Source organism: Rhamphochromis sp. 'chilingali', assembly GCF_963969265.1.
Source record: "Rhamphochromis sp. 'chilingali' genome assembly, chromosome: 8".
Classification (NCBI taxonomy): domain Eukaryota; kingdom Metazoa; phylum Chordata; class Actinopteri; order Cichliformes; family Cichlidae; genus Rhamphochromis; species Rhamphochromis sp. 'chilingali'.
The window spans coordinates 8,145,882-8,163,193 of record NC_137935.1 but is presented as its reverse complement, the minus strand read 5'-3'; the positions used below and the strand labels follow the sequence as shown (position 1 = coordinate 8,163,193).

Below are 17,312 nucleotides of genomic sequence, written 5' to 3'. Positions count from 1 at the left end.
GATTGAAACGTACAGTTTGGCTGCCTTGTCACAGCAACTCTTAGCTGCCATGTGGCAAAAGCAAACGATTGTCCCCCAAGATTAAAGCTGTTGCCTTCTGGAACTAAATGGTAAGTTCATTTCTTTGAATAAAACATCTATTAGTATGTCCATAGCAAAATTTATTTTGGGAAATCTGCTTCATTTGTAATAGCAGCTGCCCAGGCCCGGCCCTAACCAATCTGGCGCCCTAGGCAAGATTTTAGGTGGCGCCCCCCTACATCGGCAGTGTAGTGTATGTACTCACAAGAAACCGAATAGCTTTGTCTTTGACCTTTTTTTTTTTACTTAAAGAAAGCAAATTCACAATCAGAATAATTAACAAGATAAAAAAATATATGAATAAATAAATGAATACAAAAAATAAAAAATGAATATATGAAATACAATAAATTTTACATACATAAACACAATAAAACGTGTCAACAAGTTGGATAAAAGAAATTAAAAATACAATATAAATAAGGTAACAGGAACACCGCTTGATGCTGCTGCAAAACTGGTGGGTTGTGCTGCTGAGGTGGAGACAACAGGAAGGCCGCTTGATGCTGCTGCATCATGGCTGGGTTGTGCTGCTGATGCTGCATCACTGGTGGGTTGTGCTGCTGAAGTGGAGGCAGCAGCGGTAGATGTGGTAGATGGCCCAGGGGTGGGATTTAGAAACTTCAACAGTGCATCTGAAGAGAGGAGTATGTGACACCACTGAGTATTAAAGTCTAATAATAAAAACATATGATTCCAGGAATAAAATGAAATGATATAATATAAATGAAAAACCAAAGAGATATATGTATGATGTTAACTCTTATGCAAATTAGATTAGATTCAATTTATTGTCATCATTACAGTGAAATGCTGAATAGCAGAATGCAAAGTAACAGTATAATATCATATGAGAATGTTATGTTATGATTATCTTTGACCGAATCACAGCAGTGCTCATATTAAAAAACAGCATTCCCTCTCATGTGATATTGCTTAATTAACATTAATGATGTGCACTTTAACAACTAGGCTTACAACTATAATATATACAGGGGTGGAAAAGTGACTATTACCTGCAGGGTAAACGTTAGCTAACCAGAAGGCAATAACAATGTAAACAAAAAACACCTGCTTAAAAGATGAATACAAATGAGGAATGGTGGGAAAGGTGGGAGTACTGTAATTACCTAACGTTACATTATTATTTTCCATAACAATTTAGCCCCCTCCACAATATTAACTGACGTTAAAACAGTTAACTAGCTATTTATTGATTAGCAATTAGCGAATCATGTAACATTAGCTTAATGCTAAAAATTTAGGTTACTATCACATTCAGACAAATAATTTCATGTAGGCTAACGTTACCTACCTCTGTCTTTTTCTCGTTTCTCCTCCTCTTCTTTTCTCTTTTTTCTTCCCTGGGCACCTGACAGTTTTGGCCGTTTTGACATCTTGTGTTGATTTTTTGATGTGGTGACGTCCAAAAGGAACCATGATACGGGAAGGGAGGGGGCGCACCGTGCGGGGGGGGCGTAATGTTGTAACAAATAATATTTCTATTAAATAAGCTTTACTTTGCATTTTAATTAACGTGGGATTATTTTTTGTATTTAGAAATAATAGTACCAACTTTTCTTTTTTTTTCAACATTTGTGGCACTGGCGTGGCGCCCCCTGATGGACGGCGCCCTTAGCATTTGCCTATACGGCCTATGCCACGGACCGGCCCTGCAGCTGCCAAACCTGCAAGACAAAAGTAATTTTGAGTGACGGCAAAGTGCGTTTTATTTTGAAAGGCTTTGGGAAAAGTGGCATTTTCAATCCGACTGACTTGACGGCGTTGAAGGAGCCAAATGCGCGTGAAAGTTGCCCGCTCCTCCCACCTCCATGAGGCTGATTTGGCTCCAGATATAAACACAGAGTTTCTATCTACGAGCTACGCTTCTCCCCGCTCTCACCTTCCTCACAACCCAGCAGTTCGCTCCAAGAGGCCGAAAAGGAGAGAATTACGCAGGAGGGGACGGTCTTTTCCACATTCAACAGGATGGAGGTAGAAACTATATATATATGACTCCGAGCGCAGTCGTTATGCAGCCCGTGCTCTGAAGCCAGATGTTTTTAACATTTAATCTGGTTGTGTGTAGAGACTGTGTGGTTGAAATTAAGGCATTGCATCATAGGAGAGTTTATTTGTGCTCAGTATTATTACTGGGATATTTGTGGGGGAACTGGGACTTGTTTGCGCAATGTTTTAACAAATGTTTGACCAATGGTTCATTATGAGCGTGTCCTATGTCTTTACTAAGATGATCATATAGTGTGGTTTGTGATAGCAATCAGCACGTGATAGCAGCGTGATGTGCTTTTAAACTCAGACTCACTTTTTGGATTTTTCTTTTTGTGTGTGTGTGTGTGTGTGTGTGTGTGTGTGTGTGTGTGTGTGTGTGTGTGTGTGTGTGTGTGTGTTTTTGAAGCATAGAGACTAAAGACACACCAATTTTAACCTATTTGGCTCTGTGTGTTTGAGCCTCCGGCTGATATGCTTCAATAACAGGTTTGTGGTCACAATTTAACAACACAACAGCAGTGTAGAGGAAGGAAACGGAACTCTTAGAACATCTTTCACCAGATGCTGTTTTGCCGCGATGGCAAATTTACAGTTCAAACTGCTATTTTATTAATTTTAAGTCTTCTGTAAGGACTTTTGGGGGTTCCTGCCACTTCTCAGAACCCAAACTTTCCTTTACTCACTTGTGCTGAAGCTAAAAGAAAGAACACGAGCTCTTCTTTATGGTATAAGATAAGATAAGATAAGATAAGATAACCTTTATTAGTCCCACACGTGGGAAATTTGTTTTGTCACAGCAGGAAGTGGACAGTGCAAAAGTTATGACGCAAAAAATTAGAATACAATAAGAATAAATACAGTACACAGCTGTACAGAATAGAATAAAATAATATACTATATACAGTAGAATAAAATAGAATAAAAATATACAATAAGATAAAAATAGAATACGAATGCTATATACAACTGAGTAAAAATACAACGATGCCAGAAAAGATTATTGCACTTAGTGTTATTGCACATGTGTGGATGTGTGTGTTTGTTCAGTTAAAGTCTTTGTTGTGGAGTCTGACAGCAGTGGGGAGGAAAGACCTGCGAAATCTCTCCGTCCCACACCGTGGGTGCCGCAGGAAGTCTGTTCAGTCTTCCCCTGCACTGTGTGCTCACAGGTTCCCGGCCTCCTCCCTGCAAAACAAGCTGTTCCCTCAGACATCATTATTAAGTTTTTTTAATCTCATGTGGAAAATAGCAGAAATACCCCTTTTCTCCAACCACAGAAGAAGACGGAGAACAAAACCGATCTCACATTCTTTAGAATTGCTTTCGACTTGTTCACCTTGCGAGTTTATTCGACTTTTTGTGTAGCAAATAGGGACCACCTTCAAATCTTGAAAGATAAGAGCGTTTAACAAACAAGTATTTATGATTTGAAATACTTCCAGTGAAATGAAACTGTTAAAATAAAAAATAATCAAAAACTGAACTTTCATCCTGAAGCAAAGCTTTGATGTGCATTTGATGCATTTTCTGTACCCTCTAAAAAAACCCAGTGTGACTTGATTTGGGAGCCTGTGAACAGCATATAGACCCGGATATTCTGCTATTACCTGTCAGCAGTTTCATGGATCTATTGATGACTGAGCTCATTTGGTCTTTCCGCAATTACCACAATTAGTGAAGTGAAATTTGTCATCAAAGTGTCTTTAGCTTAGTTTTGGATGTCACATGCTAATGGTGGCCAATGTGTGGTTCTAGCATAGTCAAAGAATGGGTCACGGTCACAAATGTTGATTTACGTCACCGCCTTCAAGCCAGCCTAAGGAGAAGATTAACACATGGAAGTTCTTAAACTTTGTGTTTCCCTTCTAGGAACTCTAACTGTGTGTTTGTGTGTATGTGCACAAACACCTGAAAATTAGTACTGTATATGCATGTGTGGTGGTTTTCCTCTCATGGAAAAACATCCCCACAGCTGGAGGACTGAGTATTTGAGATCGCATTGCCAACCATATGGCATGCACATTTATTATGTAATCCTAAGTAAAGAGACCAATAACACAGAAACTCAGTCTGTACCAGCCAGACATTTGCTAATGAGTTAGTTTTTCCACTTTTGCATTACAACAACATGTCTTTTTAAATGGTGCTCGCAGCGCTGCAGTCACTGGTACATGTAGTCCATTGTCAAAGGTTGTATACTACAACTACAGACGAAAAGAGTAAAAAAAGAAAGAAAATAAACATGTATATTCCCGATCACCATTAAACTTGGTGACTTTTTTACTTTCACATGCACCTGTGGCTTTATTTAAATTCAGTTTTATTTAACTCGAAATCCCAACAACAGTCACCTCAAGGTGGTTAATGCTGCAAGGTAAAAATGGTACAACGATGCAGAACAAACCCCAACAATTAGACGACTGCCTAAGAGCAAGCACTTGGTGACTGGGAGAAGGAAAAACTCCTTTTTAACAGGAAGAAACTTCTGGCATTATTTATCTAAGCTCATGCTAATTTGCAAACAAAGGTAACAAAGGTTGTTACTCCAAGAATGTGTTGGAAAAATACTTCAGTGGATAGGTAGGAATAAAACTGGGACATGTACTGCTGACATTTCAGCTCAAAAATGGTTGGCAAAAAATAAATGTACTCATGCCTGTGGTAATATACCCTCGGTTTTTATCTGAAAACGGTTTATCTCAAAGATATCACCGTGAAACTTTCCGAGTTAATTACTTTCTCATTTAAAAATGCAAATGAGGTACTATCTCACTAAACATACGCTACACTCATTTGCATAAATGTTAGACAATGTGTGGTAAAATAAACCCATATATGTGTGATTTGGACAGTGTTTTTTTTTTTATTTTTTAATTCCTGTTGATGGGCCTTGCCTTGTTTTCCTAACCAGTGCTAATGTGCCATGTTTCAGTACACCGAATGAATGGTCCACTCTGTAGCAAACATAAAACAGACACCTAACTGACCGTGAAACTCAGTGGAATGCAAAACACTAAGATCAAGGAAAGTGGAAGACACTGTGGCCTATCCTCTGAGTCACGGAGTCGTTATGGCTATATCTCCGTTTAAAGCACACACAGTGGGGTGTCTGTTCAATGTTTTGTGACTTTTACAGTTAATAAAATTCACTTATGTTTCCAAAACAGTTTTGAGCATTGTTGGGATGAGTTGGGTGACATTTGGACAAACAGCCAGCATCTTGTAGTTAACTTGTGCTTTCTATAGGCTAATTACTTATTACTTATTTTAACTTTATTTTTGTTATACAAAAGCTTTGACTTCCAAAAGGATGTAATCGCAAAATAATTTCATGCAGAATCTTATTGCTCTTTGCAGTTTTTCTTGATTATTTCACAATGCATGCAGTTTCCCTGGGGATAACAGTAACAGGGTGAAAATAAAAACTTTTTTGGGGGGCCTAACTTAACTGTTGTTGACATGAGAGTTGGACTATGCTCATTACAAAAAAGTAACTTGCACTCCTTAAAAATGCTTAGATTCTCTGATAATGTTTGCAGTGCATGTTCCCAGATGAAGATGCAGATGCACTGTATGAATGAGTGCAATGATTATTGTCTGGAGAGGGAGACGAAGATTATTGTCTGCAGACAATAATCATCCTCCTTAGTATGACAATAATCATACTAGGAGTCGGTGGCGGTTCATTCAGCAAGAAGTGAGCTGCAACAATAAAAGATGAGATGATCTAAAAAATGGAGTTGGAGGGGAAAAAATCAGAACTGGGTAAATTTATAATATTTTTCACGCCTGAGGGATGCACACAATGTGTTTGGTTGACAAATGGGCTTGATTCTGCAGCTGGCTGAAGCAGTTTAATTGTTCCCATCAGATGTGAAATTGCCCAAGTTTAATTCAAAGTAAGGCATTTTATGTCTCCTTGTGTTGCATATGTCTACTCTCTGCTTTGCTGCTTGAAGTTACTTCTCCACGTCGACCCTCATTATAGCACCTCGAGTCATAGGAGGCTATTTGCACCTTTACGACCGATCAAATGATTCATTAAGCCCCATAATCCTCTAAATGCCTTTGCTGCGTTTTACTGCAACACTTTTGTTCTTTTCCTAAACAATGTTGTTATTTGCAGCCCACACAGACCAAAAGGTTCTGCTATCAGGACGAGACTTCGTCAGAGCTAACAGTTCAAAGCAATGCGTGAAGCAGAGAGATACTGTGTGTGGGGTGGGAACTACAGAAGAGATAACGCAGAGGACACTGATATGTAGAAGCAAAACACGCATGTTGTTTGCCCTTAAAAATTACACCATGAACGCATGCATGTACACCATGAAGAAATCATTGTAATTTGAATGCTGGCAACACAACTTCTGGCCCAGCTTTGTTATTGCAGGCAAGTTCTTGAGATCTTCATCTTGACAGAGCTGACAGGGTACAAGTTATTGCAGTCAAAGCCATTTAAGTTTGTAAAGGCCGGGGGGGCTGTTTGTGCTGTCTTAGACATCTGCAGCTTCTCAAACATGCTGACTTTTCAGCGCAAAGTCTAAAAAATGTGAGGTACGTGCAGAAGGATTTTGAGAACAGTGAGCCAAACAGAGGAAGTGGAAACTACAAAAACACTATCATCATGAGTTTATACATTTCTTACAAATCTCCCTGCAGAACAGTTAACCCCTGCTACCTGCACCTCTTCAACCACCCTCTTCTAAATGTGGCATTTAGCCATGCTCTTGATTTCCTTTTTTGGCAGAAAGTAGTGCAAATGCAATAAATGCTGCAAGATGCACATAGTTTGCAATTGCCCTTTTTCCCACATTTACTTTTGCATTTTTCTTAAAAAGGAAAATCTTGCAACCTCTTTAAGATGTTGAATATTTATGATTTCATCATTGTTGCTTTATTATTGAATGTACTGTGTGAAAGGTATTGAGATTTTTAGGTTGTTGTAGCTTGGAAGACACGTGCATCCTGTGGGTTTGGGCATGTACAGTCATGTGAAAAAGAGTTTTCATAGCACTTCATGCAGTCTTGTAAAAATCTATGTAGGCCCAACAATTCAATATCTTTTTTCTGCTGTGGCAAAAATTCAAAGAAATTGTTTTCTGTATGACTTTATCAGTCTCTCGCATCGCTGTGGAGGAATTTCGGCCCACTTTTCTTTACAATGTTCTTTGAGTTTTGTGGTCATTCGTTTATGCACAGCTCTTAACATCACACCAGCGTGTTTCTGTCAGGCTGATGTTTGGCCATTTCATTACAGATTTTCTGGGAAGTTTGAAATGATCGTCCTGTTGAATGACCCAGATTCGGTCAACCTTTAGCTGTGTGACATATAGCCTCACATGTGACTCAAGAATACTGCGGTGTACATAGGAGCTGCTGTACGAGTCAATGACAGCAAGATGTTATCTGGCTGCAAAACAAGACCAAATCATCAAAAGTCTTGTGGTTTGTTCAGTTAAACTTAGCAAACCTAAACTGTGCCACCATGTTCTTTTTAGAGACTTTCTACTGCCAGTAAAATTATGATTCAGTTTAAACGTTGTAGCAGGCTGATGTTGGGCTAACCTGTCCACATATACTGTTTGGAAACCTAATCAAATTTTTATAAATTCACTAAATAAGATTTGAAACTATCCTTAGTTAGTGTAGAACACAGGTGACATGTAGATACTACTCGGGTCTCTGTGGTTGTGGTAGTAGGGTAAAGTCAAACTGTAAGGTTTTCAGTTGAAACACAAATGACATCCTGCTGTACAGGGTGGTTGTTTGTTGCACAATCTCCGGTCTGAAAGCCTTAAGTTTGCTTGAAATGATCTAGAAACGCATGCAGTTCAACTCTCATTAGCAGAATATTGTGGTGCCAGGAATGGAGTTAAGAAAATGTTGGGAAGAGGAAGTGGTAGAGTAGTGGAAAAGTGGGAGGATAGATTGAATTCCCAACAGAAAGAAATCATGGGGAAAAAATAATGTTTTATTCACAAGCAGCATATATAATGTCACTGTCTACATCCAGTTTCATACTTATGTGCCACTTCAAATCCCTTTACTCCATCACTACACTATTCAGGCTATTGCCAAACTGCCAAAATATGATCGCTATGCCTGAACAGATCCCAGATCCTCTGGCACACTGCAGGTACCATGTAATTAAAGTGACTTCACTGAATGATGTCATCCCGTGACTGTCTGTGTTCTTTAGTCCACAATGTCAACCATCTGATTCACTATGCTGATGGCTTGTCATTGTGCTGTTTGGATCAGAGTGAATGAGAATACCAGAGCCCTGTGAGACTCACTAAAGTTTTCCTGAATAAGTTCAAATGTTTGGGAGCTGTAATCTCTACCATGAGCTGTTCACATATTCTGGTAGCTTTTGTTTCTCAGATTCTTGTTAAACAGTGCATTCCCACATTAACAATTTCTTAATCAAATCGCAGTTAAAGTCACTTGGGATATTGATATTGTTGGTGCATTTATCACATTTGAGAAAAATGTGTTCTGGCCTTCTGGGTATTCTTGGGAAAAATAACTTTATCTGCAGCTTTCTGTTCTCGGGTCATTTGGATTTGTTTTCCTTTTCTCTGGATGCTTATTTAATATTTGTCTCCTCAGTCGACAGTGTTAGGCTGTGTCTGCAGTACCTCCCATTTCCCCGGAGGCTGCAGCAACAAGTGAATGAGTTTGTCCATTTACCTCATCCCTCTGATTCAGGACCTTTTATAACACTAGCACACGTAAGTGAAAACACACAACGGTGGTGCCAGTAATGGGCAGTGGAAAACTGACATATTCAGATGAGGTCTGGTCCAAAAACACATCATGTTTTCCTGGAAATGCAGCTAGCAAGAAAGTGCCTGTCTGTTCTCTCGCCACTTAACATGTGTAGGCAGAAGGGAGCTGCTAACTGTGGTGGTTTTCCCCCTGGCAGAACACGCTGACTTGTGAAAAGTCTGCAGACTCAAACTGAAGCCATTAGGCTTGGTGAACCTATGGAACAAAGTCTTGCTGAACAGCTGTGTGCTGTATTTATCTTCACTTTCACCGATCCACACCCTGAGGCTCGCCAGTTAGACATTATTAGGATTGAGAGTTAAAAGATCCTGCGCCAGACAGCACCTTTATCAGCTCCTTTATGTACATGGCTTCTTGCTCTCAGACAATTGCACAAGCAGATATGTTTAAGATTTACGCAGACTAACATCATGTGCTTCTTCTCTCCTGCCTCTGGAAATGGGAATCACAGGAACGGACAATAACTGGTTTTGTGTGATCTGTGGTCTCTCTGTTCTCCTTCTGCTAGTCATACAGTAAACCTCGTGTCTCCATCCACAGCCTAAAAATTAAGGCACTGGTTAGCAATAACCTTTGTGTCTCTAAGCACAGCCCACAGAGAAAATGTGGAATTCGTAGATAATTTTCTTAGCAATTTCAAAATATCTTTTTAGCGCAGTATATTGATTTTAAAGAAATTGTAGCACCTTAATTTCTCAGTTAGTTATTTAAAGACACTGTTAAACCTCATAGGTAACCATAGAAACGTCTTCCTGATGGCAAACGGGAGTCTCCAGTTTTGGTCCCACTGTTAGTACAATTTTACTTTTTCTAATTTTCTCACTTTATCTATTGATTACTCTAGTAGATAATATCCACATTTTTCCTAAATCTCTTCAGATGCATTCGTGTTTGACCCCAACCCTGTGACCACCCAGCAGAAGTGATATTTGACTGTTTGCCGTGCTCTTTGTATATCAGGGTGCCCCAACATCACACACTCAGATAAATGAGGATTTAAAGTATTTGATGTGACTGCATCAAATATTTCCGTTCTCACGGGCAGTGTTAACTTGGCAGCAAATTTTGATTTAGTTATAATCATAATTTAGTATCTAAATTCCTTTTTTTTTTTTTTTTTTTTTTTTTTTTTTTTTTTTTTCCCCATTTACTCTAGTTTTAGTTGACTAAATATCGTAACATTATTGTAGACTGGCTAAAACGAAGTGTTACAAAAGTTACAAAGCGTCTTATTTTCCTTAAATCAAAAGTGTAATGCGTCTACTCTTATTATCATCCCATGTGTTGACATTTTATCACGTATTCATGAGAAACAGGGAGCATGGGAGCTTGCCTCCTCCCGCTCCATTTGTCGGCGGCAGATCAAATTCATGTCTAACCTTACGGCACAAGGAGAGTACTTCTGGGTCACTTCCAAACTCGTCCCGCCTTTCTACACAAATTGATGAACTCTGATTGGATTTTGTCTGACCAGAACATTTTCATCTTGTTTTTATATGTCTACGCAAGTGTGAATACATTTTATCATAGTTTTTGTCCTTGTGCATTAGTTTTTATTTAGTTATCGTCAGGGGGAAAAAAGCTTGTTGATAAAAACTATGACTAAAAGAATTAATCAACGAAATTAACACGGCTCATCCATTAAGTACTGTCCCAGCATGACTAAAATGGTGACGTTACATCTCAGGTCAAAACTGGTCACCATATGACCACAAAGACTCAGTTTTATTGATATAGCGCACATTATATTATAAGGTAAATATCCTACAATAATAGAATTCAATGAATGGATTTTGTTTCCAAGTATTATACAGGTTCACTCTGACAAAACCAGACAAATTGAACCTTTTTTTTTTTTTTTTTTTTAAACAAACTAAATCTTAGTGAATCCTCTTACATGGTGTTCTCCGGAAGTATTACAGCAGCCATGATGTTTATCTAAAATCTATTTAAATTGTTACATGGTAAATATGTTACACTGTCATAGATATCCTCTCCTTACAAAGCTGTGGTGTGAGCAGTACATTGTCTACTCAGTGGCTATAGTTCCTGATGTTCTCACTGTCCACTCGATCGATGACTCCCCCCCCCCCCCCCCCCCCCCTACTTGATACAGGGGGGGGGGAACGAAACCTTCTTTGGATAGAAAGCCAAACAAAGACATCTAGACAATGTTTGAGAAGTATATTTCATCAGTGGCTTTCCTTCACACCTTTCAATTTCATATTGTTTTACAAACTCGACTAGATGTCAAAAAGACTGCAAAGCTGGTGGTTGTTCAGTGTGGAGATATTTGCTGGGGTGGGGGCTATAGTGCATATGTCTGCTTATATTATTGCGGTCAGTCATTTACTTAAAGACGATACACTTTACCTCTGATCCATTAAACGCCAGTCTTACTGAAAGCATCAAAATGCAGCTATTGAATGGTAAGAACACTTTTAATTTGTGCAAAAGCGAACCTAAATGAGCTATTTCCAGGAAGCTTTCTTGGATTTAAGCTGGGCCTGGTTTTGTGTGTGTCACACATGGGGCAATCGTGGCTCAAGAGTTGGCAGTTTGTCTTGTAATTGGAGGTTGCCGGTTCGAGCCCCGGCTCCGACAGTCTCGGTCATTGTGTCCTTGGGCAAGAAACTTCACCTGTTGCCTACTGGTGGTGGTCAGAGGGCCTGGTGGTGGTCAGAGGGCCCAGTGGCGTCAGTGTCTGGCAGGCTCGCCTCTGTCAGTGCGCCCCAGGGTGGCTGTGGCTACAATGTAGCTTGCCATCACCAGTGTGTGAATGAGTGGATGACTGGATGTGTAAAGCGCTTTGGGGTCCTTAGGGACTAGTAAAGCGCTATACAAATACAGGCCATTTACCATTTTAGAAGGCATTTCCTTTTTTAGATATGTTCAATTGCCCTGTATGCTAGATTATGGTATGTTTCAGATGTGGTCTAGCATGTCCAGGGACACACTCTCTTAGGAGCCGGGGGGTTACAGAGTAGAGCTGTGATCCAGGAAGCCTACACAGCTCTGGTGCTTTTTCCCAGGCCTAGAGCCCCAGAAATAGTTTGCCCTGCTCATAGTGAAACATAGTTTCCCACTCTTCCACTGAGCTTGGGGTCCCACCAAAGTTAAGCATGTGTAGTAGTGATAACCCACCAGAAGCCTTTTTGTCATCTTGGTGACACAGTTGATGAAGCTATATGTGTTCATGAGCTGAGAGGAAAAAGATTTTTGTCACTGGCGTTGTTAAGATGCACTTCATTTTTCATAAGAGTGCTGACTTTGTATCTGTAAAATGTTGTGAAACTCAAAGCTGATGAGAAACCTAATAAAACCACTGTTTTTACGTCCACAGACAGTATGTCGCATGGTCTTGGGTGTTACCTCAATATATGCAAGACTCTAGTTTTAAAGTAACTGCTGATGTGTTGATAATACACGTCTTGGATATTTTTACATTATGCATGAACAGAATTACATTTATCATCTTATATAAATGCGTATTAAGTGTCATTAAATTCGGGAGTTTTTATGGAGCGTGACATTTATTTTCGTTCCACATGAAGAAGCTCATTAAAGATAAGGGCTTACATAAAAGAAGGATGAAAGAATAATAATGCACCTCCAATTAGTTCTTATGAAGCTGTGCAGATGTTAAATAACTAACACTCCTAGACCCTCTTGACATTTACATATATCAATTTTACTTTTACTTGCTTCTCCATATTTTAATAATTTGTAGTATTTTTCCTGCACATAAGCAGTTTCAATTTTCCAACTGCAATCATGACTTTCTTCACCTAAAACATCAGCGCATAGATATACAAAACAAAGAGTTCCACTTCCTGTCCCCTGCACGTGTTTTGACTTTGTTCTCAAGGAGGCATTTGTTTTTGAAGGACAGGAAATAGTTAAACAATTAGAGGTTACAAAATAATGGCATGACGAGTGGGTGGTCACTTGTAATTATTATTTATCGTGAATGACAAAAGAGATTTCAGGAAAAGGGCTGGCTCTGGATTAGAATGCAGAGAAATGTTACGAGAGGCACTGCGAGGCTCGCTGGTGCCATTACGTATTTGGGTGGAGGGAGCAAGGTGGTGAGGTCATGCTGAGAACAAGGGGGGGGGAAGGAAAATAAGGCGTGTGATTAAAATGTGGAATGTGTCTATCTATGAAGCCTGGGAGATCCATGTTTTCATGGGCCACAGTTCAAAATGTGCAAGGCGGGTGAACTGCGAGTGCACACCCAGGAAATGTGACTGGAATCGCAGATGTGAGGAGAGGCACGAGCTTTTTAGTGGTCAATAAAAGTATGATGGTAATGAGATGTAATATGAAAGCCACAAAGAGACAAGGAGGGGTCCCACAAGCAGTGAATATAATGCAAACCATTAAAAGGCTGCATCATGCACTGGAATTTGCACAGTCCTGGCATAACTTCGACTGCCAACTTATGCAAACAAATAGCTCAGCTAATGCACGGTTCCAATACTTGGTATAACATGCACCTAGACCCTGGGAAAAAAACTAGTACTGATGTTGTTTTTCTCAATTTAGATTTAGGTCTGACACAGTCAGCAAACTTATTACTTAAGCCACGGTAGAGTGGAGTTACTGGCCATCAAAGCAAAGTGCGGAGGAGGGATGTTTAGCAATCAGCTTGGGAATAGTGGGAGAGACTGAAAGTAAAGCAGCCAAGAAGTGATAACAGTTTGAAGCAGAGGACAGGTCCCTCCTGTCACAGGCTGCAGCGTGATGTGGAACAGCTGCAGAGACCGAGCGAAAGAGGGGGGGGGGGGGCTCACTTCCTGTGCTTTCTAGATGAGATCCTCTAAGGACCTGACTAAACCGGCACGCTGATGGAGTCTTGTTAAGAAGAAGGAAGCGAAAAACTTCTTTTTTTTTATTTATTTTTTTTTTATTTAATCTTAGAACATGATTTGTGTTCTGCTGCCTTCTGCACATGCCATGTTTATTAAAATGGATGATGTTTTAGCTCTGTTTGTTCAGCAAGTTACACCCCTTTGTTACAACATTCAGCTTAGACAAGTAGGGGGGGGTGTAATTAAAAGTGCCTTTCAGTTCCACAGTTTGGTTTCCATGACAAAGTCTTGATGCACTATTATGTTTAAGGTTTTGATTTTTTCATGTTATAGTATATACACACTATATAGAAATATTGCTTAATATTATCATATTATTCACTGTTCTTGTGTCACGATTGTGGAATTGTCATTAACCTTTGAAGTCTGTGTGTGAAATACTAAAACTAATTATTTTTTTTTTTCAGTATATTTAAGTTTTCATACAGTATTTTTCACTTTTTCTCCTTTTTTCTTTCTTTCAGAAGAATTCTCCATCCAAGCCGTCGGTGGCTGAGCTGGCCGGAAAGTTCAAAGGTCATATTCTTCCAATACCCAACTCAAATGGCGAGGTAATGCATTTTATTTGTCCTGTATAACAAAACAAAAGTCTATAAACATGTATGTCCGTGCAGAACATTATTCAAATATATGTGCTTTCTTAAAGGAAGCAGTTAGTGAATCATTGCTCGTTCTCTTCCCTTAAATTTGTAGCCTCGAAGACGACCTCCGTGTTCCCTGAAGTTGCGAAATCAAACGGATGATAACGACGAGTCAGATGTGAGTCACCGCGTTCGTTCATTGACCCGCGTGTTACGTTTGGCTTCTTGAAAGTCCCCAGAAGACAGACTTGGATTTGTTTACTGTGCATGTTCATTGCAGCCTCACAGTTTCAACATAGTGGGTAGTGTAATGTTGATAAATGTGGTATTTTATTATTTGTGTTTTTGGTTTTCTTCTTCTGCCTCAATCATTGGGAAAGGCCTGTTGTTTTTCCTCCCAGTAAAATGACAACATGCCAAACAAACTACGCAAATCTATCATTGAGTTATGGGCCAATAAAAAGCACAACAGAAATGTTACATAAGCATAAAAAACAATAAAAATGTATATTTTGTTAGTAACAAAACTGAAATATGTTTAAATGTATATAACAATTCTTAGCATCTGGTAGGACATATGCCTTAATGGGCTACTTTATAAGAAAAAGCGCCTTAAAGCACAATCAACCAATGCTCTTAGTAAATATTAACTTTTGATAAATATTAGCTTTTAGCAAATATTAGTTGTGAATCCACTGTATGTTTGTCTTTCATTAACTGTGTTCTCTGGCAGAAATCTGCTGTTCCACCAAATCCCATTAAAGTCAAGCTGAAGAACTCTGCCGTCATTGAGAAACTGCAGGTTGGTGCAACACATGGTTCATTGGTGAAGGAGGGGGGGAAAAAGCTGCAAAGCTCACTAATGATGGGTTATTGCAGTGAGTATTCAGGAGTCTGTTTTTTAAAGCATTACTGCCACCCGCTGTTCTGTTTTCACTGGTGCCTGAGCCGCTCACATGCAGGGAGGTAAAAGGGGAGAGGCTTGTGCCTTATGCAGCAATCTGCACAGATTAATGAGCTAATTGGATCACAGACTACAGAGGTTCTGGCGAGGCTTTAACTTGCTACTTGAGTTCCTTTGGTTTGCAATTTCACACGGTGGGCAGCCATGGGACAAAAGGGCTGCCGATTCTCCCTCTTTCTTTTCTCTCCGGTGCAGGTAGGACATCAGTTGGCGGGGTTAATTTGTCGGCTATTTGTAGCACTTTGATTTTTCAAGGACAGACTTATAGCAGTGACATTTTAAAACTGGAATGTTGTAGTTGTACGCAGAGCAATATCAAGTAGGTAGGCCTGTAAAGTAATGAGTTAAATTCAGTTTTCAAAGAACGATGCTCACGTTGTGACTGGAAATATTATTTACACATGTTCAAAGAAATGCTAGAGTTTAGTTTCTGCTTCACCTAATCTCCTTATAAAGCAAGTTCTGTGTTTCAGTAAACTGTTATTCTGGTATGTTTATAAGTTATTGAAGTTTAAAATTCATGGAAGAATTTTAGTATCTTGGCTTCAGGATCTTCCCTCCTGCCCTTCAGGCCAACCTCGCTCTGTCACCCACTGCTCTGCTGCCTTCACCAAAGACTCCAGAGGTGAAACTGCCACAGGCACCGCTGTCCCCCACCATGCCCTGCAGCCGCCTGAGCCCTCTGACTCCCACCCTGCAACCCTCGCATCAATCCAGTGAAGAGGAGGAACCCATCAGCTTCGGCAGCCCTCCTGAAGGGACCCCATTGCCAAGCATCAACAAGGTGCTGTGTGCTTCCTCCTTATAGTATAGTTAGGCTACTTTTATCTTATTACTTTGAACTTTCAGAAGGCCAAAATGCACCTTACATGACACCTTTAACTTTCTTTTATGTTTCGTGGTGAATTTTGTGTGACTTTTGACACAAAATGACCAACATGAGTTGCTGTCACATTGAAGCCCCGTGTTTCTCACGCTAATTGCCGAATAAGCTGTGATACCACAGCCAGGTACATTTCCCCCCCATCCCTACTGACGTGCTTCTCAGTGGGGGTTCTGCAACGTCTGTTTAAACAGGCCGGCCTTGGATAAGCTCAAGCAAGATGCTCCTGTAGTTCATGTGTGCTCCTGCTGGGTGGATTGAGGATATAATCCCCTTAGCCTAGTTAGAGTCCCTGGGTGTCATTTGTTTGGTGCTGTCACGCATATGCTGATTAAACCTAAACAGTTACTTGCATCATTTAAAGCTGAAAACCTGCACACTCTTACAGATGTAAAATTAATCCTTTTGCTTATTTTTTCCACACAGACCCGCGCACGACTGTCATTTAAAAGGCGACTGCCCACAAGACAGCACAGGAGATCAGCTGGAGAGGAGGCGGAAGGCTTCGGGAGTGGACTGTCCCCATGTGAACTGTGCAGCCCAAAAGAAAATGGGGTCAAGAACCAGGTTTTGGACAGCCCATCAGAGGAAGCTGAATGTAGTCTTAAAGAAGCTGAAAACAAGGAAGGGGACTGTGAAACTGCAAACGCTGAAATGACAAAAAGCGACCACGACAACAGGGAAGACATGGAGCATGAAGCAGAACAAGACCGAAGCTCTGATGCTTCGAAGGAGGAACAGCAGGCTTCAGAGCCTGCCGAGCAGAAAGAAGGTGACATTAGGGCAGAAGAAAGGCAGGGAGAGACACCTCAGGAGGCAGATGAAGGAGGGAAGTGAGAGGGTGTGAATGTTTACATGAAAAATACCAAATATATGAATAAGTTATTCAGTGCTTTTCTGAGAAACTGTTAGAGAAATACTCCTCCTTAAGAGTTATTTTATTCAGGTTTTATCTCTTTATATCAGCTCTTAAGTCCCTCTGTCGCCTACTACTGGCTGATAAGTTAAAAAACAAAACAAAACACTGGAGAGTCATGAGAAGCAGCTGCTTGTGCACATGGAAATGAGTATGGCAGTTAATGCTGTATTCCCTGAGCACAGGAAACATCCATCATGTCGTACCA

General features: G+C 40.1%; 1 protein-coding gene across 2 annotated transcripts; it reads left to right on the top strand.

Annotated features, from left to right (window-relative positions):
- The first annotated feature begins 1,748 nt into the window (after positions 1-1,748).
- On the top strand, positions 1,749-17,210 carry LOC308401295 (capZ-interacting protein). Of its 2 annotated transcripts, none has more exons than XM_080889455.1 (6): positions 1,749-2,076; positions 14,228-14,311; positions 14,454-14,519; positions 15,075-15,143; positions 15,877-16,089; positions 16,615-17,210. In XM_080889455.1, the coding sequence occupies exons 1-6, from the start codon at positions 2,071-2,073 to the stop codon at positions 17,023-17,025; spliced, it is 849 nt and encodes a 282-aa protein (XP_080745581.1). In that variant the 5' UTR covers positions 1,749-2,070; the 3' UTR covers positions 17,026-17,210. The 2 variants fall into 2 exon arrangements, with proteins under 2 accessions (XP_080745581.1, XP_080745580.1); XM_080889454.1 differs by having other exon boundaries at positions 1,752-2,076; positions 14,225-14,311.
- Positions 17,211-17,312: the final 102 nt, after the last annotated feature.